This window comes from Pan paniscus, chromosome 12 (genome assembly GCF_029289425.2).
Source record: "Pan paniscus chromosome 12, NHGRI_mPanPan1-v2.0_pri, whole genome shotgun sequence".
Lineage (NCBI taxonomy): Eukaryota > Metazoa > Chordata > Mammalia > Primates > Hominidae > Pan > Pan paniscus.
This window is the reverse complement of record NC_073261.2, coordinates 100,220,573-100,245,908: the sequence shown is the minus strand read 5'-3', so window position 1 is coordinate 100,245,908 and position 25,336 is coordinate 100,220,573. Positions and strand designations below refer to the sequence as shown.

At 40.9% G+C, this 25,336-nt stretch overlaps 1 protein-coding gene across 1 annotated transcript in view; it reads left to right on the top strand.

The window, feature by feature from the left end:
* HADHB (hydroxyacyl-CoA dehydrogenase trifunctional multienzyme complex subunit beta) overlaps positions 1–18,008 on the top strand; it is a 45,602-nt gene extending 27,594 nt beyond the window's left edge. The window contains exons 6-16 of the mRNA XM_003827057.5: positions 1,231–1,330; positions 4,569–4,656; positions 6,114–6,301; positions 6,635–6,815; positions 7,500–7,621; positions 10,358–10,437; positions 10,517–10,564; positions 11,637–11,724; positions 12,404–12,478; positions 12,931–13,095; positions 17,461–18,008. Coding sequence (XP_003827105.1) covers positions 1,231–1,330; positions 4,569–4,656; positions 6,114–6,301; positions 6,635–6,815; positions 7,500–7,621; positions 10,358–10,437; positions 10,517–10,564; positions 11,637–11,724; positions 12,404–12,478; positions 12,931–13,095; positions 17,461–17,496 — 1,171 coding nt within the window. The 3' untranslated portion in view covers positions 17,497–18,008. The remainder of the gene's footprint in view (positions 1–1,230; positions 1,331–4,568; positions 4,657–6,113; positions 6,302–6,634; positions 6,816–7,499; positions 7,622–10,357; positions 10,438–10,516; positions 10,565–11,636; positions 11,725–12,403; positions 12,479–12,930; positions 13,096–17,460) is intronic.
* Positions 18,009–25,336: the final 7,328 nt, after the last annotated feature.

Below are 25,336 nucleotides of genomic sequence, written 5' to 3'. Positions count from 1 at the left end.
TCCGCCTCCCAGGTTGAAGCAATTCTCCTGCCTCAGCCTTCCGAGTAGCTGGAATTACAGGCACATGCCACCAGTCTTGGCTAATTTTTTTTGTATTTTTAGTAGAGACGGGGTTTCGCCGTGTTAGCCAGGCTGGTCTCGAACTCCTGTCCTCAAGTGATCCGCCTGCCTCGGCCTCCCAAAGTGCTAGGATTACAGGCTTAAACCACTGTGCCTGGCTGATATGGTCCCATTTGTCTTTGAGTGCTTCCTTACTTTTGGCACAAAAAAGATGGAAATTCACTTTGTACTTTCTTCTGGACCTGGTATCAGTCATTTCTTAAAAAACCTTTTGTCCTTTTAATGGGGAATGGCATTTAGAAACCAAGTCTGGGCCGGGTGTAGTGGCTTACACCTATAATCCCAGCACTTTGGGAGGCCAAGGCTGGTGGATCACTTGCAGTCAGGAGTCCGAGACCAGCCTGGCTAACATGGTGAAACCCTATTTCTACTAAAAATACAAAAATAAGCCAGGCATCATGGCAGGCGCTTGTAGCCCCAGCTACTCAGGAGGCTGAGGTGAGAGAACCACTTAAACCCAGGAGGTGGAGGTTGCAGTGAGCCGAGATTGTGCCAGTACACTCCATCCAGCCTGGGTGAAAGAGCGAGATTCTTATCTCAAAAAAAAAAAAAAAAAAAAGGAAACCAAGTCTGGGTTCAGGGAGTGCTCATTCCTACTGGAGTGTTATTGTGTCTAGTTTCTATTCATGGGCACAACTAGAATATATGTATTATTTCAATCATTTGTTGATACTGATATTTCAAACTAAAATTTAACATACCCAGGACTTCTTTTTTTAAATTTTTTTTTTTATAGTCTTAAGGGAGACTTTGCTTTATCTCTTTGATTGAATATTTGTCTCTCTTTTTCACTGCAAACTTTGGTTTCTACTAACATTAATTAACATTAATTTATAGGTTTCTTATCTATTTTATTCTATTCCAAATTATTTTTTATTCTCTAACTTCTCATTACCAATTGAGCATCAAATGTTGACTTTTAAAATCACTCTTTCATTCATTTCTTCTTTGAGAAGGTGCCAAATGCTTGTCAAATTAAAGAAAAGATACAGTCTCTGTCCTTTTAAATTCAAGGCTAACCTTTTTCAAGGAGCGCAGTGTTTTGTGTGATGATCTCTGGCACTGCCTTGATGTGTGAAATGTTTCTTTGCTTTGGATTTCTACTTCCAGGGGTTTGTTGCATCGGACCAGTGTCCCTAAGGAAGTAGTTGATTATATCATCTTTGGTACAGTTATTCAGGAAGTGAAAACAAGCAATGTGGCTAGAGAGGTGAGTAAAACAAACTTTATGTTGTTTAAAGAGTGATAGGAGAATCACTTTGAATTTCAATTAATAGAAGTTACTTTATAAAAGCCTTTAAAATCTATTCAGTTACATTTGACCTAAAATGTGATTTTACAGCTTGGGTAATGCGTTATTTAATATGTAAAAGAATTCTAATATAAATCAAATGACATACACTATATTAGTGTATATTCATACTTTACTGTAAATCAAATAAATTATTTGAGCTGGTTTAGGACATTGTCTCTTGTGTTAGGAAAATAGAGATCAGCAAAGTGTGGCTGATAGTATTTTTAGTAATGTTAGATATCATGGCTTCCAATTAATTTAAAATTTCAACATGTTGCAGAGAACTAATTTCATAACTTGACTTTTGTTAGCTGGAAGTAGCCTTGCTTACTCATTTGTTCCCATCAACTAGATGGCACGTAAGGCAGCTTGGCTTTTTAAAAACTATTTCACAGGAGTTTACTTTTGCCCTAGTTGGCATAGCTCCATGTAGTGTCGATTGGGCAACCAAGATAATGACAGGCCTTGGAACTTCTAGGATGTGTCCTACAGGCAAATCCAAACACGTCTTCTGGGCTGTGTTTTGATTTAAAATCGATTGGATGAAGTTGGCACCAAAAGCACATTTCATTGTACTCAGTATTTTCCCTAGTTCTGGTCTGTGCTTGCCATATTGTTGGGTTCAGTATCACTGTCAACTGAGAGACAAGGGCAAATGAGCAGGACTGAAAGTATTTGTTCTGTTCCACCTCCGTACCTGGCAGAAATGTTAGAACTGCCAAAGGCCTGGCATGACTGAAGCCTACGAAGATAACTGTGTGCTGTTGAGGGGCAGGAAGGAATTAACAATAGGAAGAGATTTTATTTCCCTTCTGAAATTTTTTGTTTTTCCTTGAACCTTGACATTTCTGAATGTTTCAAATATGATAATTTCATGAGTACATCAAGCTGCTCATAATACATTTTCAACTTTTATATTCTGAAAATAACCAAGTGACTTTTATAAGAGCACTTAAGATGTAAATAGTAAATTTTTTTGCTGTTTTCTCCTCTTGCTCAGCTTTTTATCCCATCCTTTTTTCCTTCTCCTCCTCCTCAAAAAATAAAAAAATAAATAAATAAAAATAAATGTTTCCATTTTCTCTGTAATTCAGTTCTTTTTTTCCTAAAACTAAAGCCATAATGTTTTCCTCTGAAATTTTTCCTGGAAATTTTACATCCATTTGCAGATCTCAGCTATTGATTGACAGGAGGTAGATTCCCTCTGCCTGCCCTGTACTAATACCAGTTATGTTGTGCTCCAGGTAATTTTTGCAGCGTCTGCAGGGAGAGATTGGGTTGAGGGGGATACATTATGAGAATGTCACTCTAAAGCTGTATTGCAACCTAAAAGCTAACATAATTTCCAGCCAAAGAGTTTCTTAGGCCCTATTGCCTGTATTAATAATGTTAATATACAGTCCTAAAAGGCTTCTGGTGTTCATGAACCTGACTTTGTTGAAAGGTTCAGCATATTCCCCTGTTCTCCAGCTTAAAGACATCTTCCTCCTTTTCCCTTAGTGCCCTGAGAGCTATTCAAATTTCAATAGAAGTGTGTGGACAAGGGTCACCAATAGCCACCTCTATTTAAAGCTCCTTCCATCCTGAGAGTCATCTAGGGCCAAGGGCAACACAAATTAGAAAGGCCCTTGTGAGAATCGAGCCATTGCAACCTAAGTGCCCCTTTGACACTTGCCCCTTTGCAGAGCTCTTCCCTCCTGCCCCCCGAGATACTTGCGTCTCTCTTCCTTTCCGATTGGTTTACGTTGAGAGGCTGATGCACAGGTGCCTGGCAGAAGTTCTCAACAAAGCAGGTTGGGCATTTAGTATCAGGCCTACCTGGAAAGACCAGAATGAGGTCATGTTGCAGTTACATCACTAACACATTTCTGTTTTTATAGATTATGGTAAATAGCATAAAAGTAAGTATAAAGGTAAAAATCAGTTAAGAGACATTGAATTTCTAATTGAGACTTTGGAAACATTTATTTTACTAAATTATAGGAGAGTTTGTGTTCTGAGGATAATTAAATAGTTTCAGGGAAAGACTACTAAAAATGAATTCCCTATAATGGGATCCAGTATTTCATAGTAAATAGTGTGTGGGTGTGTATGTGGGAGGAAATCTGGAAGCTTTATTTCTAAAGTAAAACTTTAATATTATAAAAATAAGTATTTTATAATTGCACCTATGCATTAATTATTTACATAAACAAAAATGGAATCAGACGTTGATTGGTTTTTGACAGCATAATTTCCCCCAATAAATAGTATAATAAAATTATAGATGTGCTCATTTCATGTTTGACTTTCACTGTGCCATTATAATAGAGGCCATTTTTAAAAGATTAATAATGACCTCAGTTTTTCTTAAAGCCGCTCAGATGACAAATTATTCTCTTTGTATCACGTATTATGCCATCATCCTGGCCACTTGTTAATTGGTCTGACCCTTATTTGTTCACAGACTCACTTGTAACTCAGGCAATTCTCCAGTTTCTTTCATTGAGTTGAGCTTCTGTATAGTTGGCAAGTTTTCCAGTTCATCTTTGCGTTGGGTCTGCAGTGTGCTATCTGAAGTATCAGATGGTCAGTAAGAGAAACCAGCTGGCAGTGAGCAGAAAGATAGGTGTAAAGCAGACAGGGTCTTGAGTGGGAACTCTGTTTATGAAGGGTCAGTTCTTTAGAAATCATTTTCATGTTTAATCACTTTTGCTTTGCTGCTAAGCTTTGTGACTGATCATGAGACCTGATAACACAGATAGTGAGGACTCCACCCCATAGTATATTTCATCATCATTCCAGCAACCATCTTTAATAGGTTCTTTTAAGTATATTTGAACATTAAACAAGTTAAAATCAAATTATATATTGATATTCTTGAAGGCCCTGAGCAAAACATCGATAAGAAATTAGGTGAGTTAGGAGAGTATCATAGCCTCGTGTCTGCACTAGAAACCAGCCAGCAGGAATTTTGCATATACCTGTCAATTAATGGCAAGATTAAATATTAATAAACCATTTCTGTGATGGACTTCATTTGATTTTAAATATTGCTCTGGAGAATGTTAAACTGAAACCGTTTCCAGATGACTGTGAAGATTAGTGCTCAAAGCATCATTTACATGATGCCCTTCCCTTATAGTGATCATTTCATTCACTCTATTTCCTAAAGGCTGCCCTTGGAGCTGGCTTCTCTGACAAGACTCCTGCTCACACTGTCACCATGGCTTGTATCTCTGCCAACCAAGCCATGACCACAGGTATGTTTAAATGGAAACAGACAGTACATGTTAATTCTCCTTTGTCTTTTACTTGATTATAAAAATGTACTTTTTTTTTTTTTTTTTTTTTTTTTTTTAAACACAGAACCTCACTCTGTCACTCAGGCTGGAGTGCAGTGGTACCATCATAGCTCACTGCAGGCTCAAACTCTTGAGCTCAAGAGATCCTCCTGCCTTAGGATCCCAAGTAGCTGGGTCTACAGGTGCTCTACCACACCCAGCTAATTTTTAAATTTTTTGTGGAGACGGGATCTTGCCATGTTGCCCAGGCTGGTCTTAAACCTCTGGCCTCAAGTGATCCTTCTACCTCAGCCTCCAAAGTGCTGGGATTACAGGTGTGAGCCACCATGCTCATCCCAAAAAGTACTCTTAACAGAAGTAAAAGATTAGCACAGATCTCTATACTTGTGTTTTTTAAAAAGTAAGGTCAGGTTTAAAATTTGGGGGTTCTAACCGTAGTTAACCTCTTTTTTTGCTCTCCATACCTGAGGAACATTACCATTGGCGTGGTTCCTCTGTGAATAATGTGGCTGGCTGCAGCAGGGATTATCAACTGGAGGAGTGTGTCTCTAGGAAGGTACTTCAGCATCTGAGGCATGAGTAAATAGTTTACAACCTGCCAGGCTTTCAACCTAGGTGCTTCAGATATGATATTTTCCCACAAAGATATGGTCTTCCTTCCTTCACCACTACCATACTTGTAAATCATTGCTTTAGATGGCACAGCTCTTTCCTTCACTTTCTCCTTACATCCTTGGCATTTTTATAAATCACTGAAAACCCACTAACAAACTTTAGCAAAACTGTGGGATATTTTGTAGCATCAGCTCTTAGTGTGAGGAGGCAAGGAAGCCTGAAAGATTTAGTAATCATGTGCTCATCTAGTAACATCAAGGCCTAGGTGGGCACCCCACCTCATGTGTGGCGGGGAATGATGCCCGTGACTGGGGGCGTTCGCCACTCTAGGCAGCGTGTGACCAACTCCTGGTTAGAGAAACAGAATACTGGCCAGTGGCCATAAGGAGAGAGGGGGCCTGCCTTACATTTCAACAGCTGTAATTTCTCTGCTTTGCAGCAGAAGTTAACATTCTCTTTATAGGATAAAAAAATCTTTATTAAAACTAAAGCTGGGAGCATATAAATATGCAAGATGTTCTGGTTTGGAATATGATTTGTTCAAGAGTTGGTCCAATGGATATTCCTAGAAGTTGATGTCCATATGGCAGGAATGAAACTTGTTTTTCTCTAACGTGTTGAATGTGTTTTTAGTCATTTAAGAAAATTACCTTAATTCTTCTGAAAAGTTGAAAATTTTAATTACAGATGTTGTACAAAGCTGATAACTGTCATTCAGCTTTTTAATCAAGAAGCTTAAATTGGAATGGTATGTTATTTTCTGTAAAAGATATTCATGAAGTATAACCTGTGCCCTGTAGGTGTTGGCTTGATTGCTTCTGGCCAGTGTGATGTGATCGTGGCAGGTGGTGTTGAGTTGATGTCCGATGTCCCTATTCGTCACTCAAGGAAAATGAGAAAACTGATGCTTGATCTCAATAAGGCCAAATCTATGGGCCAGCGACTGTCTTTAATCTCTAAATTCCGATTTAATTTCCTAGCACCTGAGGTAAGGCTTGTGTTTGCAGGGCATCTCACTGCAGAGATTTAGAATTAGGTATGGCAGTGTGGACTCTGCTATGCTGTAATAGGTGTAGATTCTGTAGTTACAGGAAAGGGTTAATTACTTGCTCAAGATGGAAAAAAAAGATAGTGGTTAGAAAACTTTAATTTGTGAGCCCTCTTTAGAGATCCTCTTTAGAGATCCTCTGCTTGTCTTGGTCTTGATTGATTAATGGTAGACAAATAGATTTTAACTTTTCCAAATAACACAGAACAATCCTAGGTGTTAGAATAACACCAGTTAACAGTGTACCTGCTCCTTGGATATCTCCTTTCCCAGCTCCCTGCGGTTTCTGAGTTCTCCACCAGTGAGACCATGGGCCACTCTGCAGACCGACTGGCCGCTGCCTTTGCTGTTTCTCGGCTGGAACAGGATGAATATGCACTGCGCTCTCACAGTCTAGCCAAGAAGGCACAGGATGAAGGACTCCTTTCTGATGTGGTACCCTTCAAAGTACCAGGTGAAATGAAATGCTTCATGACACTTATTAGGGAGTTCTGAATTGCTCCTAAAACTCAAAAACATCCCGAGTGATTTTTCCATAAGGAGGTTGGTTCTGTTTCCGAAGTATTCAGCCTTTATTCTTAAATATGGACGCAAATTTTGATTTATGTTGTAACAATAGGTTAACATTTTTTAAAGTTTCTATAAGAGTGTCCTTTTAAGATCTGAGCACTAATCTCAGCACTTTGGGAGGCTGAGGCAGGAGGATCGCTTCAGGCCAGGAGTTCAAGACCAGCCTGGTCAACAGCGTGAGACTTCATCTCTAATTAAAAAAAAAAGAAAAGAAAAACAAACAGAGTCTCCTTTTAGATCTTGCTGATATATTTTAGTTCTTACATACATGCCTGTTTTTAAAATTCCTGAATCGTCTGACTTCTGTATAGAATAGCCAACTGTGAATGAATGTCTTAAGAAAATAGGGTGTCCTATTTTTAGTAAAGCATTTAGATGATTTCCCAATTGTCTTTTAAGACTTTAGTTTAAAATTTGATAATATGATAATTATAAAACACTTTCCTTCTAGTGAATAGGTAAGGTTTATATTTCATTTGTTTTTGTAATTTTTAAAGCATATTTCTGTGGAGAAGATATATAAGGCTTGTGGTTCCATAGAGTTAAAAAAAAATTCATTTTTTTATAGGAAAAGATACAGTTACCAAAGATAATGGCATCCGTCCTTCCTCACTGGAGCAGATGGCCAAACTAAAACCTGCATTCATCAAGCCCTACGGCACAGTGACAGCTGCAAATTCTTCTTTCTTGGTAACTGTCAATGTTATTTGTATTTAGTAGTGACTTTTCTATTTCTGTACCCTCTGTAGAAAAGCCTAATATAACTTTTTGTGTGTGTTATGAATAGAGGGTTAAAAATATAGTTATTCATTTTAATGTGAAAGTGGAGTCATTAAAAAAAAAAATAGAATCATGGTTTTAAGGCCCGAGAAGTCACCTAATCCAGCCACCATTCTGCCACAAAAACTCTTCCTTTCAGGCACTTAACCAGTCAAAAAACTTCTATTGCTTATGGTGGGCCCTGGAAATGAAAAGAATAGACAATTGCAATATAGTGAGATGCTGTGATGGCTGTAAGCATAGGCTTAGGCTTAGGTCGAACCCCTGACCCAGATGGGGGGACAGTCAGAGAGTCTTCTTGGAAGAGGTAACACTTGAGCAGAAAATCTTGAAGGAAGAGTAAAAGCCAACTCAAGAAGGATTTTAAAAGGCATTTCGGGCCGGGCGCGGTGGCTCACGCCTGTAATCCCAGCACTTTGGGAGGTTGAGGCAGGCAGATTACCTGAGGTCAGGAGTTCGAGACCAGCCTGAGCAACATGGAGAAACCCCGTCTCTACTAAAAATACAAAATTAGCCAGATGTGGTGGCACATGCCTGTTAATCCCGGCTACTCGGGAGGCTGAGGCAAGAGAATTGCTTGAACCCTGGAGGCGCGGAGGTTGCGGTGAGCCAAGATCGCACCATTGCACTCCAGCCTGCACAAGAGCGAAACTCCCATCTCAAAAAAAAAAAAAAAAAAAAAGGCATTTTGGACAAAGGGAATAGCAAATGCAAAATCAAGGAAGTATGAGAGCAAGGGGTTCTTTGGGGAAAAGTTAGGTTGGAGCATAAGGTATGAACTGGGAAGTCGTAGAAGACAAGGAAAAGCAGGCAGAAAGAGTAACAGGATACCTCTTCCAGCCCTGATTGTTAGAAAACTGCTTTACACTGACCCCAATATTATTTTCCTGTAAGCATCATGGAACAAATCTACCACTGTTTGTTTTGTGTTTTTTTTTTTAACTTATCAACATGTAGCTTCATATCCTTCCATGCTTTTCTGACTCCTCAATTAAACATCTTTATTGATTCTGCTGCTGCTTGTAAGATGTGATTTCTCTTCTCTTACCACCTTGGGTATAGTCTTCTGGATATAGGCCGTCTGGTCAGAGTTTCTCTTACAATGTAACTCTCCTACCTGGCCATAAAGTCTTGAAAACATACGCAGATGTTTGACATATTTGCCCATGGTAAATGACTAATTAATGCCTGCTCTTGATAGGCTAGGGGAGTGGAATCTGGAGTAGTTGCAACAGGATGGAACACCACCCTGTTAAGCCCAGGTGGTGAAGAGCTGGTTAGGTTGGTCATTTGCAAAACCGAATTGGATGATAGAGCCATGTGGCATGGACTACACTTGCCAGATCTGAATCCTTTTGATTATTTCCAGGGTATGTGCTAAAGGTCCAGGTTTATTTAGTGAGAATCAGAGACACAAATCATCAGAGGTGACACATCACAATACATGGATTTTGGGGACTGCATTAGTGCCCCACATTCATTGCAATTTTGCACAAGGGCACATTGAACCTGTTATTAATGTAATGTCTGTAAACCATTTATTCCACATGGTCACCTATGTCTCCAGACTTTATGGACACCCTATTGGTGGCTACACAGTCTCTTCAGGGTTGCCGAGTTATAAAAGTATGACAGAATGTGGTAGAACTTATTTTGATTTTACAAATTATGAAGAATAGTTTCCTTTTCTTTGGAATTCTGAAGTTTCTGGGGAGCTTTTCTTCTTTGAAGTATGGTAAAGGACGTTTTTTCAGTAGTACTTCTTTGTCCTCCAGCTTCTCGGTTGTCATTTGGGAAGAAATGTATGGGGTGTATCCAAAGAGGGAAGATTGTGGTTCTCATGTCCTCAGCTGGTTCTCCCATTGGTTTGCTCGTTACAGAATATAGAAGTAGAATAAAATGACCTGTAAGCCACGGGCAGAAAGCAGCTGAGAGCCCAGAAAATGTAAAAATAAATAAATAAGAGATATGTTTATTTTGGTTCGTATTTTGTGCCAAAAGCTAAAAACTTTGGCTTAAATAAGTGTTTAGTGTTTATTATGAGCAGTTCTTTCTTTCTTTTTTTTTTTTTTTTGAGACAGAGTCTCGCTTTGTCACCCAGGCTGGAATGCAGTGGCACGATCTCAGCTCACTGCAACCTCCGCCTCCCAGGTTCAAGCAATTCTCCTGCCTCAGCCTCAGCCTCCCAAGTAGCTGGGACTACAGGTGTGTGCCACCACACCTGGCTAAGTTTTTGTATTTTTAGTAGAGATGGGGTTTCACCGCATTAGCCAGGATGGTCTCGATCACCTGCCTCATGATCTGCCTGCCTCAGCCTCCCAAAGTGCTGGGATTACAGGCATACAGGCATGAGCCACCACGCCTGGCCATGAGCATTTATTTCTAAAGTTACCTCTTCTATTGATTCATTTTGATTATTATGATACTTTTGAACAGCCTTCTCTACCCTCATCCTCCAAAAATGAGTCAGCGTGTGTATGTTTGAATTATGATTTAATGATGGATACAGTGAAGTAAGTATTGTTATATAGAATCACTGTGTAAGTCTAATGAGTTAATAGATTCAGGTACAGATATATAAGATGGCTGGAGAAAGACCTCCAGACAGGCTGAAGAATTTTAACATTGTGCTGGTTAACATTTCAGACTGATGGCGCATCTGCGATGTTAATCATGGCGGAGGAAAAGGCTCTGGCCATGGGTTATAAGCCGAAGGCATATTTGAGGTAAAGTAAATGTTCAAACAAATCATCTCTGATTTCTTTATTTTATTACCAAAGCTCACCTCTCTATTTTTTTACCTAGGGATTTTATGTATGTGTCTCAGGATCCAAAAGATCAACTATTACTTGGGTAGGTAGCAGTTTGTATCCTTGGACTATAATCACAAGTATTTGATTGCCTATGTTTTATTATACTGGTTAATAAATGATTAACACTGGTTTATTATTTATTTGTTTATTACACTGGTTTGAGAGTATATTAAGCCCTGAGTTCATAATTGGTTTATGTGGTGGCTTTTTTAAAAAAAAAATAGTAATCTGGCTGGGCACGGTGGCTCAAGCCTGTAATCCCAGCACTTTGGGAGGCCGAGGTGGGCAGACCACGAGGTCAGGAGATTGAGACCATCCTGGCTAACACGGTGAAGCCCTATCTCTACTAAAAATACAAAAAATTAGCCAGGCGTGGTGGCGGGCGCCTGTAGTCCCAGCTACTCGGGAGGCTGAGGCAAGAGAATGGCATGAACCCGAGAGGCAGAGCTTGCAGTGAGCCAAGATCACGCCACTGCACTCCAGCCTGGGCGACAGAGCGAGACTCCGTCTCAAATAAATAAATAAATAAATAAATATAATAGTAATCCTTTCCGTTGGTATATCATTTTACAGTTTTGGATTATTTTCCATTTTTTTCCTATAAGTTTTACATATATATATATATGGACACACACAACTTATATTCTTTTTCATTAAGATATCATATGCATTTTTTCATATGGCTACACACCCTGCTACACAATCTTCCTCATATAGCCTTTTATAAAAGCCTCCCCATGTTTAGACTCTGTTCCGCTCCCTCACAAGGCTGTAGCCTCTAGCCTCCACTGTGACGTTCACATCAGTCAAGCCCTTTCCCTTGCCTTGCTCTTTGAACTCTGTTCTTCCAGTTCTTCATGTTATTAGCTTGTCCTTATCCCTCACTGTTTATTTATTATCAATTTCTCTGACTCTGCAACATAATAAGGGTAGAGGGCATGTCTGTACAGTTTCACTATTTTATCTTTAACATTTCATTAATCAGTACAGAAAAATCAAAGAATGAGTGAAAAGACATTAGAGTACCTATGTAAAACTCAGTTTGGGGAATATGAAGGAGCTCTTAGTTTAAAAATTAAAGTTTTAAGATATTACTTATTTTTTCTTTGCAGACCAACATATGCTACTCCAAAAGTTCTAGAAAAGGCAGGATTGACCATGAATGATATTGATGCTTTTGAATTTCATGAAGCTTTCTCGGTAAGTAATTTGAAAGACACATATGAAGGGACTATAGTCATAAAAAATATCATCCATATTTGTGGGAGAGAGCAAGGCATGGTTTATGATGTGAGTAGAGCAGGAGTGGACCTGCATATTTTAAGTACTGATTGACACTGCTGGGAGGGGCCTGAGGGGAGGGAAGCAAGGGCCACACATACAGTGTTGGAGAACATACCAAATTGTTTCTTTAGGAAATTGCCATTGAAAACTGATACAAAGATTTGTTCAACTTTACTTTTTTTTTTTTTTTTTTTGAGACAGAGTCTTGCTCTGTTGCCCCAGCTGGAGTGTAGTGGCACGATCTCGGCTCACTGCAACCTCCGCCTTCCAGGTTCAAGCAATTTTCTTGTCTCAGCCTCCCGAGTAGCTGGGACTGCAGGCGCCTGCCACCATGCCCGACTAATTTTTTTTATATTTTTAATAGAGACAGGGTTTCACCATATTGGTCAGGCTGGTCTTGAACTCCTGACCTCAGATGATCCACCCGCCTCGGCCTCCCAAAGTGCTGGGATTACAGATGTGAGCCACTGTGCCTGGCCGATTTGTTCAACTTTAAACCATACCTAAAGTTGTTAAACTTTCACAAACCATTCCTATAAGAAAGCATAGAGGAACATGAATGACGAGGTTCTTATTCGATTATTTTCTCTTCCAGGGTCAGATTTTGGCAAATTTTAAAGCCATGGATTCTGATTGGTTTGCAGAAAACTACATGGGTAGAAAAACCAAGGTGAGTTTCTAATTTTAAAAAATGCGTGAATTTTCAAAGCACGTTAATAATTGGATCTTAGTTACCTGTTCTTAAGAATATGAAGGGAAAGCTTCTCTTTCTTTTGAAGAATTTTGTCTTTCATTAAAGATATTTATTTCTTAGTGTAAAAGTAGAAATTCTTGTATTTCATTAAATATATTTATTTCTTAGTTTAAAAACAGAAATTATTTAGCAAAAATAAAATTCTGTGTTGTCTTTTGTTCCTTGCATTCTGACATTAGATGAAAAATAAATGGACTCCTGACTTTTAATATTGACCTAGGCTTACTTTCTTTTGCAGTAAAATTATTTGTAATATGTCTGACGTTACGTATTTTCCTGTATCTCTCTTACTTCGTAGTACTAAGAGCCTAGCTTGATTCTGATCTTAAGTAAACTTATCTTTACATTTGTGTCTTTGGGGGAGCCAGGTTGGATTGCCTCCTTTGGAGAAGTTTAATAACTGGGGTGGATCTCTGTCCCTGGGACACCCATTTGGAGCCACTGGCTGCAGGTTGGTCATGGCTGCTGCCAACAGATTACAGAAAGAAGGAGGCCAGTATGGCTTAGTGGCTGCGTGTGCAGCTGGAGGGCAGGTACGTTGCAGTGGTGTCATAGGACCCTCCAGAGAGTCATTTTCTTGGAATGACTAGAATGTATGATTTAGTTTGAAACCTTCTTAAAGCAATATTTTTGATGACCTGGGGGTGGGGAGTGGGGAGGGATAACAGCTGTAATTCTGATAAAACTTTTTGTTTTTTGGGTTTTTTTTTTTTTTTTTTTTTTTTGAGACAGTCTTGCTCTGTCACCCAGGTTGGAATGCAGTGGTAATATCTTAGCTCACTGCAACCTCCACTTCCCGGATTCAGGTGATTCTCGTGCCTCAGCCTCCCGAGCAGTTGAGATTACAGGTGTGCACCACCGTGTCCAGTTAATTTTTGTATTTTTAGTAGAGACAGAGTTTCGCCATGTTGGCCAGGCTAGTCTCGAATTGCACACTTCAAGTGATCCACCCTCCTTGGCCTCCCAAAGTGCTGTGATTACAGGCATGAGCCACCATGCCCTGCCATAATTCTGATAATTCTTTGGAAGGAAACAGCTATTTAAACCCAAGCTATTTTCCCCCAATATAATGTTTATTTTTTACTTATAAATATATGCTGATTATGAAAATTGTGGAATATATGAAAAGTATATAGAAAAAGTTAGAATCATCTATAATCTCCCCGTCAGACATTAACATTATTAACATCTTGATATATTTTCTTCTTTAATAATTAACTTTTATTTATGTGGTCACCATAAGACTTTATAAAATCTCTCCAAGAGAGAAACTATCTTTCTAGAGAACTGAATTATACCTTAACTGGGGAGTTAATTTACTTCTGGATAACTTACTGCTGTTCAGCTGGGGAAATATATTGTTGACAGATTTTTTCCTTTCTACTTCACTTGCATTAGAGACCCAACTTCCTGACTGCTGTAGCATCTCACTCTAGGAATAAAATCCAAAAGGAAGATCGTAGTTTGTTTTTTGTTTGTTTGTTTTTTGAGACAGAGTCTCACTCTGTCCCCCAGGCTGGAGTGCAGTGGCGCCACCTCGGCTCACTGCAACCTCTGCCTCCCGGGTTCAAGCGATTCTCCTGTCTCAGCCTCCTAAGTAGCTGGGATTACAGGTGCTCACCACCAAGCCCGGGCAATTTTTTTTGTATTTTTAGTAGAGACGGGGTTTCACCGTATTGGCCAGGCCGGTCTCGAACTCCTGACCTCAGGTGATCCGCCTACCTCAGCCTCCCAAAGTGCTGGGATTACAGGCATGAGCCACTGCGCCTGGCCTGTTTTTTTTTTTTTTTTTTTTTTAATCCCGATGTGAACAGATTTTCTCTTCCTCTAGATTACAGAAACTTCCCGTTCCTGATCAAAATGAATAAATATTTAAAAGCATAAACAGGCCGGGTGCAGTGGCTCACGCCTGTAATCCCAACACTTTGGGAGGTTGAGGCAGGTAGGTCACTTGAGGTCAGGAGTTCGAGACCAGCCTGGCCAACATGGTGAAACCTTGTCTCTACTAAAATTATAAAAACTAGCCTAGCGTGGTGGTGTGCGCCTGTAATTCCAGCTACTCGGGAGGCTGAGGCAGGGGAATCGCTTGAACCCGGGAGGTGGAGGTTGCAGTGAGCCGAGATGGTGCCATTGCACTCCAGCCTGGTGACAGAGAGAGACTCTATCTCAAAAATAAAATAAATAAAATAAATCTTACATTTAAAAGCCCTTTTTCATGGATTTTCCTCAGAGACTTTGCAGAAACCAAGGGGTCAGTTATTTATCAGTTGGAACATTTTGGACTTTATGATCAGAAATGCTTTTTAATCTGTGTAACTTCATCTACAGAAAACCATGGTCCATTAAGACTAGAGCGATCCCTCTATCTCTTCATGCCAGGCTTCTACCAGGGAGATAACTTGTACACATTACTCACTAGCATAGTGCGTAATCCACATAGGGTAATGTCTGCAGATTTGAGTATGTGTTCCCTAATTCTTTATCTAGCATGTAGAGTATAAATAACACAATACTGGATGCTTTTATGGATGAACAAAGAATGATACCTAGCACCTTTCTTCTAGAAGTTTATAGTATCATGAAGAGTGAAGATAAGATGCATCTGAGAAACTAGATTAAACTTGACATTGTTTGATCAAGAGCCACGTGAGCAATACCAACATGGTTGGAGACAGAGGAGAAATCCATCGTGGTGAATCTAGAGCAGGGTTTCTCAACTTTGGCACTAACATTTTGGGCCAAACAATTCTTTGTTGTGGGGGGCTGTGTGTTGTAGGGTGTTTAGCATGGCCTCTACCCATCACATAGCAGTAGCAACAAGCTCCTCCCCACCTCTGCCCCAGGTACACATGGTTGGCATAACCAAAAGTATCTCCAGGTGTTGCCAAATCTGATCTAGAGCAAGAAAAAACATGGAACATGAAAACAGTGTGTTTAAAATAAAGCTAGAGAGGGCTGGGTGCGGTAGCTTATGCCTGTGATCCCAGCATTTTGGGAGGCTAAGGCAGCTGGGCGGCTTGAACGCAGGAATTCGAGACCAGCCTGGGCAACATGGCAAAACCTCATCTCTACCAAAAATACAAAAATTAGCCAGGTATGATGGCACGCACCTGTGGTCCCAGCTACTCAGGAGGGAGGTGAGAGGATTGCTTGAGCCCGGGATGTTGAAGCTGTAGTGCGCTGTATTCACACCACTGCACTTTAGCCTAGGTGACAGAGTTACCTTGTCTCAAAAAGCAAATAAAGAAATTAAAATAAATAAAAAATAAAATAACCAAGCCAGAGAGGAGTATTCTACCTTATTATAAATTCTTTCAGGACAACCCCCAAGTCAGTCAAACCTTCCTATCCCTGCTCTTTTTTTGTCTGCTTGTGCCTTTTCAATGTACTTAACATGCCAGGTGTGGTAGCTCATGCCTGTAATCCTAGCACTTTGGGAGGCCGAGGTGGGCAGATTGCTAGAGCTCAGGAATTTGAGACCATCCTGGACAACATGGCAAAACCCCATCTCTACTAAAAATACAAAAACTAGCTGGGCGTGGTGGTGGGTGCCTGTAGTCCCAGCTACTCGGGAGGCCGAGGTGGAAGTATCACCTGAGCCCGGGAGGTTGAGGCTGCAGTGAGCCGTGTTCAGGCCACTGCACTCCAGCCTGGGTGACAGAGGGAGGCCCTGTTTCAAAAAAAAAAAAAGCAGAAAAGCCAAGTACTTAACAGTTTGTTTTGAACTCTAGTGTATACTTGATTGAGGACAAAGACCATGTGGCAAATCTTTAAACCTGCAGTGTTCAACTTGGCACTTTGTAAATAATAGTTTCTTTTATTTACTTTTTTGTTTTTTAGAGACAGGGTGTCTAAAAATTCTATGCTAGGATTCAGACTCATCTAAACTAAGGACATAGCTAGTACATAGCACTGTGCATAGTGCTGGATAAAAGATATTCTACTTCTGGCCGGGCACAGTGGCTCATGCCTGTAATCCCAGCACTTTGGGAGGCCGAGGCAGGCAGATCACGAGGTCAGGATATCGAGACCATCCTGGCTAACACGGTGAAACCCCATCTCTACTAAAAATACAAAAAAATTAGCCGGGCGTGGTGGCGGGCGCCTATAGTCCCAGCTACTCGGGAGGCTGAGGCAGGAGAATGGTGTGAACCCGGGAGGCGGAGCTTGCAGTGAGCTGAGATCCCGTCACTGTACTCCAGCCTGGGCAACAGCGAGGCATGGTCTCCAAAATAATAAATAAAAAAAATAAAAAAAGGAAGATATTCTACTTCTTCCCTTTGTGGTCCCTCAGATCATTATCTTAACCTGTGTAGAATAGTGAAGAAGGGACAAGCCCAGCCTTTGGAATCATCTAGACCTGGTTTCAAATCCTGGCCCTGTTACCTTAATAGCTTTGTGATTTGGGTGAGTCACTTAACCTTTCAGAGCCTCAGTTTTCCCTTCTAGAAACTTACTTTTATTGGTATTTGCTGTATCATGTTTATGTTTATACAGTTAAAAAAGCCCCTGGATTTCTCATTTTAACAGCATCCATTTGTAGAGCATCACTAGGAATTAGATTCTGTACTAGACAGAGCCTGATGCCTATATGTATACATGTATATATGAATGTATATAAATATATATGTGTGTGTATATATACACACATATACAAATATACTGTATGTTATGTGATGCCCACAAAAGCTCTATGAAGTAGACACTATGAGCCCCATTTTGTAGAGGAAATTCCAGTTTAGACTGACTACAAACTTTCCCAAGATCACACAGTGATTGATTGGCAGAGCCAGGATCCCACTCCAAAGCCTGTACTTTTCTCCTTGTTCTCTGCTGTCCCTGTACTAGGTGGATTCATCACCATTCATTGCTCTAATTGGACTTTGTTTTCTTTACAGGGCCATGCTATGATAGTGGAAGCTTATCCAAAGTAATAGATCCAGAAGAAGTGACCTGAAGTTTCTGTGCAACACTCACACTAGGCAATGCCATTTCAATGCATTACTAAATGACATTTGTAGTTCCTAGCTCCTCTTAGGAAAACAGTTCTTGTGGCCTTCTATTAAATACTTTGCACTTAAGCCTTGCCAGTGTTCTGAGCTTTTCAATAATCAGTTTACTGCTTTTTCAGGGATTTCTAAGCCACCAGAATCTCACATGAGTTGTGTGGGTGGTTGTTTTTGGTCTCTGTTGTCACTAAAGACTAAATGAGTGTTTGCAGTTGGGAAAGAGGTCAACTGAGATTTGGAAATCATCTTTGTAATATTTGCAAATTATACTTGTTCTTATCTGTGTCCTAAAGATGTGTTCTCTATAAAATACAAACCAACGTGCCTAATTAATTATGGAAAAATAATTCAGAATCTAAACACCACTGAAAACTTATAAAAAATGTTTAGATACATAAATATGGTGGTCAACGTTAATAAAGTGGAGAAATATTGGAGAACTGTTTACCTCATTTTTTATTGGTCAGGGGAGGGTGGGTCTCTTGGCTTAGGACCAGATTTTTGCCTTTAATTACTCATTTATAACTTCTAACTATTTTGGTCAATGCTGAGGCTGCTGGGAAGATAAAGACAATCCTGTTTATTTATTTATTTTATTTATTTATTTTTTTTGAGATGGAGTCTCACTCTGTTGCCCAGGCTGGAGTGCAGTGGCGCAATCTCGGCTCACTGCAACCTCTGCCTCCCCGGTTCAAGCGATTCTTCTACTTCAGCCTGCCGAGTAGCTGGGATTACAGGCACCCACCATCACACTTGGCTAATTTTTGTAGTTTTAGTAGAGATGGTGTTTTGCCATCTTGGCCAGGCTGGTCTCAAACTCCTGACTTCAGGTGATCCACCTGCCTCGGCCTCCCAAAGTGCCGGGATTACAGGTGTGAGCCACTGCGCCCAGCCTGACAGTCCTGTTTTAGAATAACACATTTTGTTTTCCCCACTGCTGAACTGCAGAATGTTTATTTCACTGTTTGGAGATGCTTCTGTTAGCTAGGATTTAAATAAAGTGTAAAGAAGTTTTTTGTTTTGATCAACTACTCTAAATCCTCTCAGATTTTTGAAAACTACCCTGTACTAAAATAACATGGATGCGAGTGTTTAAAGAAACACTAGCTTCTTTTTATGGACATTTGTGTGACTGTTGCTTAGGTCTATGAAAGTTACTGGGAATCAAAATCACCCTGTAGTTCAGGGACAGATTGGGCAGGAGACCTAGTGCTAACCTCTTAAAAGGATATTTGAGAGTCCCAGCATCGTTTCCCCATGGTTTCCTTGGTAATTATAATGTGAGTTTTTAATACGAAAACCATTATATTTACATATATATCACAAAAATCAGGTATAGATAAGTTAAATATAAAATGTAAAAACCTTAAAATTTAGAAAAAAAAAATAACCCTGTGACCTTAGGTTGAAGGAAGAGAGGGATTTCTTGAAGAAAACATTGAAAATACTAATCATGAAAGATCTATAAATTTGCCTGTGTTGAAATAAGAACTTTTATTCTTCATGTGATGATACAGAGTGGTGGAGAAACAAACTAAAAGTGGAGCAAATATAGTAGATACAGCTTTAAAAGGATCCAGGATATATAAATAATTCCTACAAATCAATAAGAGTAAAGACCACTCGGCTGGGCACGGCGGCTCACGCCTGTAATCCCAGCACTTTGGGAGGCCGAGGCAGGCAGATCATGAGGTCAGGAGTTCAAGACCAGCCTGACCAACATGGTGAAACCCCGTCTCTACTAAAAATACAAAAATTAGCCAGGCATGGTGGTGGGCGCCTGTAATCCCAGCTACTCAGGAGCCTGAGGCAGGAGAATCACTTGAACCCGGGAGGCGGAGGTTACAGTGAGCTGAGATCACGCCACTGCACTCTAGCTCTGTGCGACAGAGTGAGACTCTGTCTCAAAAAAAAAAAAGGCAAAAGATCTTAACACAATTTTTAGAAAATGATATGCAAATGGTAAATAACAAGATGCTTAATAGTAATCAGGAAAAACAAATTAAGATCGTAATGAAATACACCTGTCTGAATGGCAAAAGTTAACAAGACTGAGAATACCAGTGTTGGTCTTGGATGTGGACAAATTAGAACTTTATATGCTGCTGGTGAGAATGCAGATTGGCAAAACCACTTTGAAAAACAGTCTGGCAACTGGGCCGGGCGCGGTGGCTCACACCTGTAATCCCAGCACTCTGGGAGCCCACGGCGGGTGGATCACGAGGTCAGGAGATTGAGACCATCCTGGCTAACACGGTGAAACCCCGTCTCTAATTAAAAAAAAAAAAAAATTAGCCGGGCGTGGTGGCGGGCGCCTGTAGTCCCAGCTACTCGGAAGGCTGAGGCAGGAGAATGGTGTGAACCCAGGAGGCCGAGATCGCGCCACTGCACTCCGGCCTGGGCAACAGAGCGATATTCCGTCTCAAAAAAAGAAAAACAGTCTGGCATTATCTTGTACATCTGAATATAACACAAGGTCTGTGACCCAGCTTTTCTGCTCTTAGGAATATTCCCTAAGGAAACTTGCACATGAGTCCAGGAAATATGTACAAGCCTGTTCACAGCAGCATTGCTCTTAATAGCAAAATATTCCTGTCATGATCATTGACAGGAAAGTTTCAAAAACAAGCAAAACTAAGTATCTAAGATGCCTACAGACGAGGTAAAAATAGTTTCTAAAACAGCTAAGGGAAGGGAAAAGAGACACATCTTCCTTACTGAAGAATTCCAAATAATACGCGTAGATACTCCTGACTTCAGGAGGTGGAGCATCCCCCGCCCCCGCTTTGAGTGTGGGCTGGACTTAGTGACTCAACTCCAGTAAATACTGTATGGAAAGGGAAAAAGGCAGCCTTACAGTGGAGAAACGGCAAACACCAGCTTAACCAGGTGATCAAGGTTAACATCATCAGTGCTGCCGTGTGGATGCACATGCCTCCTAAGATGTAATCAAGGTACACTTCACCTCTGTGGTATTCTTTCCAAATACCCATAATCCAGTCGAATCATGAGAAAACAGGCAAACCCAAACTGAGGGACAGTCTATGAAATGCTTGACCAATACTCAAAACTTGAAACTATCAAAGTCATAAAAAGGAAATACTGAGAATTTGTCTAGATCAGTAGAGGTTAAGGAGACATGACAACTAAATGTGATGTAATATCCTGGACTGGATTCTGAAACAGAAAAAGGACATTCATGGAAAAACTGGTGAAATCTGAATAAAGTCTGGAGTTAATAGTTTTTTTTTTAAAGCTTAGAAATAAATCCTCACATATATAGTCAAATGCTTTGTTTGTTTGTTTTGGGGTGGGGTGGGGGTTGGGACAGAGTCTTACTCTGTCACCCAAGGCTGGAGTGCAGCGGAGCGATCTCAGTTCACTGCAACCTCTGCCTCCCAGGTTCGAGCGATCCTCCTGCCTCAGCCTCCCAAGTAGCTGGGACTACAGGCATGCACCACCAAGCCCGGCTAAATTTTTTTGTATTTTTAGTAGAGATAGGGTTTCACCATGTTGGCCAGGCCATCATGGTCTTGAACTCCTGGCCTCAAGTGATCCACCCGCCTCTGCCTCCCAAAGTGCTGGGATTACAGGTGTGAGCCACTGCACTCGGCCATCAAATGCTTTTTGACAACATTGCCAAAAACAGTGCCAAGACCATTCATGGGGGAAAGGACAGTCTTTTCAGCAAATGGCGTTGGAGAAACTGGACATCCACATGCAAAATAATGAAGTTGGACCCTTACCTTACACCCTATGCAAGAATGAACTCAAACAGATCAAAGACCTAAAGAAAGATAAAAGCTAAAATCTATAGTTTTATAAACACTTAGAAGAAAACATGGGGGAAAATACATGACATCAGATTCAGCAATGATTTCTTCGATGTGACACCAAAAGCATAGGCAACAAAGGAAAAAATAGATTAAATTGGATTTCATCGAAATTAAAAACTGCATCAAAGGGCACAATTAACAGAGTGAAAGGGTAGCCTATGGAATGGGAGAAAATATTTGCAAACCATATATCTGAATTATATTAATATTCAGAATGTGTAAAGAACTAAAATTCACACCCAGAAAACCCCCATTTAAAAATGGGCAAATAGGCCTGGCGCAGTGGCTCACACCTGTAATCCCAGCACTTTGGGAGGCTGTGGCGGGCAGATCAGGAGGCCAGGAGATCGAGACCATCCTGGCTAACATGGTGAAACCCCGTCTCTACTAAAAATACAAAAAATTAGCCGGGCGTGGTGGTGGGCGCCTGTAGTCCCAGCTACTCAGGAGGCTGAGGCAGGAGAATGGCGTGAACCTGGGAGGCGGAGCTTGCAGTGAGCCGAGATCGCACCACTGCACTCCAGCCTGGGCGACAGAGCGAGACTCTGTCTCAAAAAAAAAAAAAAAAAAAAAAAAAGCCAATAATTTGAATATCTTCATCTCCAAACAAGATGACCAATAAGCACAGGAAAAGATGTTCAACATTACTAATCATTAGGGAGATGCAAATCAAAACCACAATGAGATACCTCTTCACATCCATTAATCCATTACTATGGTTACTATCAAAAGAACAGAAAATAGCAAGGGTTGGTGAGGATGTGGAAAAATGGGAATTCTTTTGTGCAGTTCGTAGAGATGTAAAATGGTGCAGCTGCTATAGAAAACAGCATGGCAGTTCCTAAAAAAATTAAACATAGAATTACCCTATGAGCCAGCAATTCCACTTCTGGGCATATACCCAAAAGAACTGAAAGCAGGGGGAGCAGGTGCAGTGGCTCATGCCTGTAATCCCAGCATTTTGGGAGGCCGAGGTGGGCGGATCACAAGGTCAAGAGATCGAGACCATCCTGGCCAACATGGTGAAACCTTGTCTCTACTAAAAATACAAAAATTAGCTGGGCGTGGTGGTGCGTGCCTGTAATCCCAACTACTTGGGAGGCTGAGGCAGGAGAATCGCTTGAACCCGGGAGGCAGAGGTTGCAGTGAGCCAAGATCGAGTCACTGCACTCCTGCCTAGCGACAGAGCAAGACTCTGTCTCAAAAAAAAAAAAAAAAAAAAAAAGCAGGGGCTTGGAAAAATGTTTGTATATTCATGTTCATAGCAGCATTTGTCACAATAGCCAGAAGGTGGAGGCAACTCAAATGTCCATTGACGGGTAAATGGATAAACAAAATACAGATAAATTGGTATATATGTACAAGGGAATACTATGCAGCCTTAAAAGGGAAAGCAATCCTGTAACATACTACAACACAGGTGGACCTCGAGGACCCATCACAAAAGGACAAATTCTGTAGGATTCCACTGACATGAGGGACCTAGAGTAGTCACGTTCATAGAGACAGAAAGTAGAATGATGGCTGCCAGGGGCTTGGGGCCAGGGATATGGGGAGTTGTTGTTTCATGGATACAATTTTCATTTTCAAAGATGAAGAGTGTTCTTGAGATTGGTTGAATAATAATGTGAATGTATCTTACTAAACTGTACATTTGAAAATGGCTGCACTGGTTCATGCCTGTAATCCCAACGTTTTGGGAGGCTGAGACAGGAGGATGGCTTGAGCCCAGGAGTTTGAAACCAGCCTCTACAGAATTTGTCCTTTTGTGACTGGCTTATTTCACTCAGCATAAGGTCCTCAAGGTCCACTAGTGTAGCTTGTCACAGGATTACCTTCCTTTTTAAGGCTGCATAGTATTCCCTTGTGTGTATATACCACAGTTAAACCAGGCTCTCACTGTAATTAGAGCCTCTGCTCCACCAACTAATCATTTGGCAGTAGAGCCTTTTATTTGTCCTCATCTTTCGTTCAAACTTCCCCCTATTCCCCGGTTGTTTGCTTCTGATGGTATCTGATTCTAAGTAACTGCATGTTCTTTCTATACTCTGTATAGTTTATTCATTTATTTATTCTATTGAGTGCCTTTTATGTGTCAGGCACTATTCTGGATGCTGAGGCTACAGCAACCAGGAAAACAGACCAAAATTCCTGCCCTTTTTGCTTCCCCCTTTCCAGAGCCTCTCCTCTCCTCCTGGCCTTTCTCAGTTGTGTTTTTCTCCAGGCCTCTCAAATGCTAGTCTTTCTTGAGGAATGAAAAGCAAGCACACAAGTTTATACTTTTAAATATGCAAAATATTAAAGAGAACTTTTCCAAAATCATTTTCTCTCCTTCCTCCCTTCCTCCTTCCCTCCCTCTCTTCCTTCTTTCCTTCCTTTTTAACAGTCTTGTTCTGTAGCCCAGGCTGGAGTGCAATGGCGTGATCTTGGCTCACTGCAACCTCCACCTCCCAGGTTCAAGTGATTCTCATTTTATTTTTTCTGATTCTCATTTTATTTTTTTCTAATGTAAGAAATACATGCTGGCCGGGCGAGGTGGCTCACACCTATAATCTCAGCACTTTGGGAGGCCGAGGTGGGAGGATCACTTGAGCCCAGGTTTTCGAGAACAGCCTGGGCAACATAGTGAGACCTTGTCTCTACAACAAAGAAAAAATTAACCAGATGTGGCAGCACATCCCTGTAGTCCCAGCTACTTGGGAGGCTGAGGTGGGAGGATCACCGGAGTCCAGGAAGTCCAGGCTGCACTCCAGCCTGGGTGACAGAGAGAGCCCTGTCTCAAAAAAAAAGAAAAAACAAAAGCTTATTGCAGTTACATAGGATGAATAAGTCCGAGGGATCTGATTACACACACACACACACACAAGATGAGATGGACACGTTAATCAGCTTGACTTTAATATCAGTTCATGATGTATATATAATAAAAAATGCTCATTGCCAAAGAACAACTCAAATAATATAGAGTAGAAAAAAATGAAAAATCAAGTAGAGATACCCACTTACCCATTGATAATGCTTTGATATCTCTTCCTTTCGAGGCGCTCATACTTGTATGGACAAATGTGTCACCAGGCAGCTTAACTTCAAAGTGCATTTTAAAACTTTTTTTTTTGTCTTGAATTTCAAGACATAACCTGGAAGCAAACTGTAGAAACCCTTTCCCTTAGCCTTAAAACAGACTCCACGACCCTCCTTTTCTCACGATATATACTCCCTTCACATTTATCTAATTGTATACTAGTATCTAATTGTGCCTTCCTAGAACTTCCAGGGACTAATCTTGAGACAGACAGACCAAGCCTGGAGACCCAGCTGCAAAATTCCAGAGATGACTTCAAGGCAGCTAGTTAACAACCTGGCCATTGTTGAGATGACGCCAGCCCACACACCAGGTGGACTGGGACCCAGGAGAGCCACCAGAACAAGACACACATATGTTGTATTTACCACAGTTCTTGAATACCTTGCTTATCAAGTTTTCCCTTTTTAAACCCCTGCCTTCCCCTCAAAAATTGAAGTGGTTGCTTTGGATGGGAATCTGGCTGCTTTCCCTTTACTAGGTTTTTTTTTTTGACAGAGTCTCACCCTGTCACCAGGCTGGAGTGCAGTGGTGCAATCTTGGCTCACTGCAACCTTCGCCTCCCAGGTTAAAGCCATTCTCCCTGCCTCAGCCTCCCGAATAGCTGGGATTACAGGTGCCTGCCATCACGCCTGGCTAATATTTGTATTTTTTAGGAGCGACGGGGTTTCGCCATGTCGGCCAGGCTGGTCTTGAACTCCTGACCTCAGGTGATCTGCCCACCTTGGCCTCCCAAAGTGCTGGGATTACAGGCATGAGCCACTGCGCCTGGCCCCTTTACTAGTTTTGGATAATGAAATCACTTTCTTTCTACCAGACCTTGCTCTTGTTAATTGGACTCTGCAAG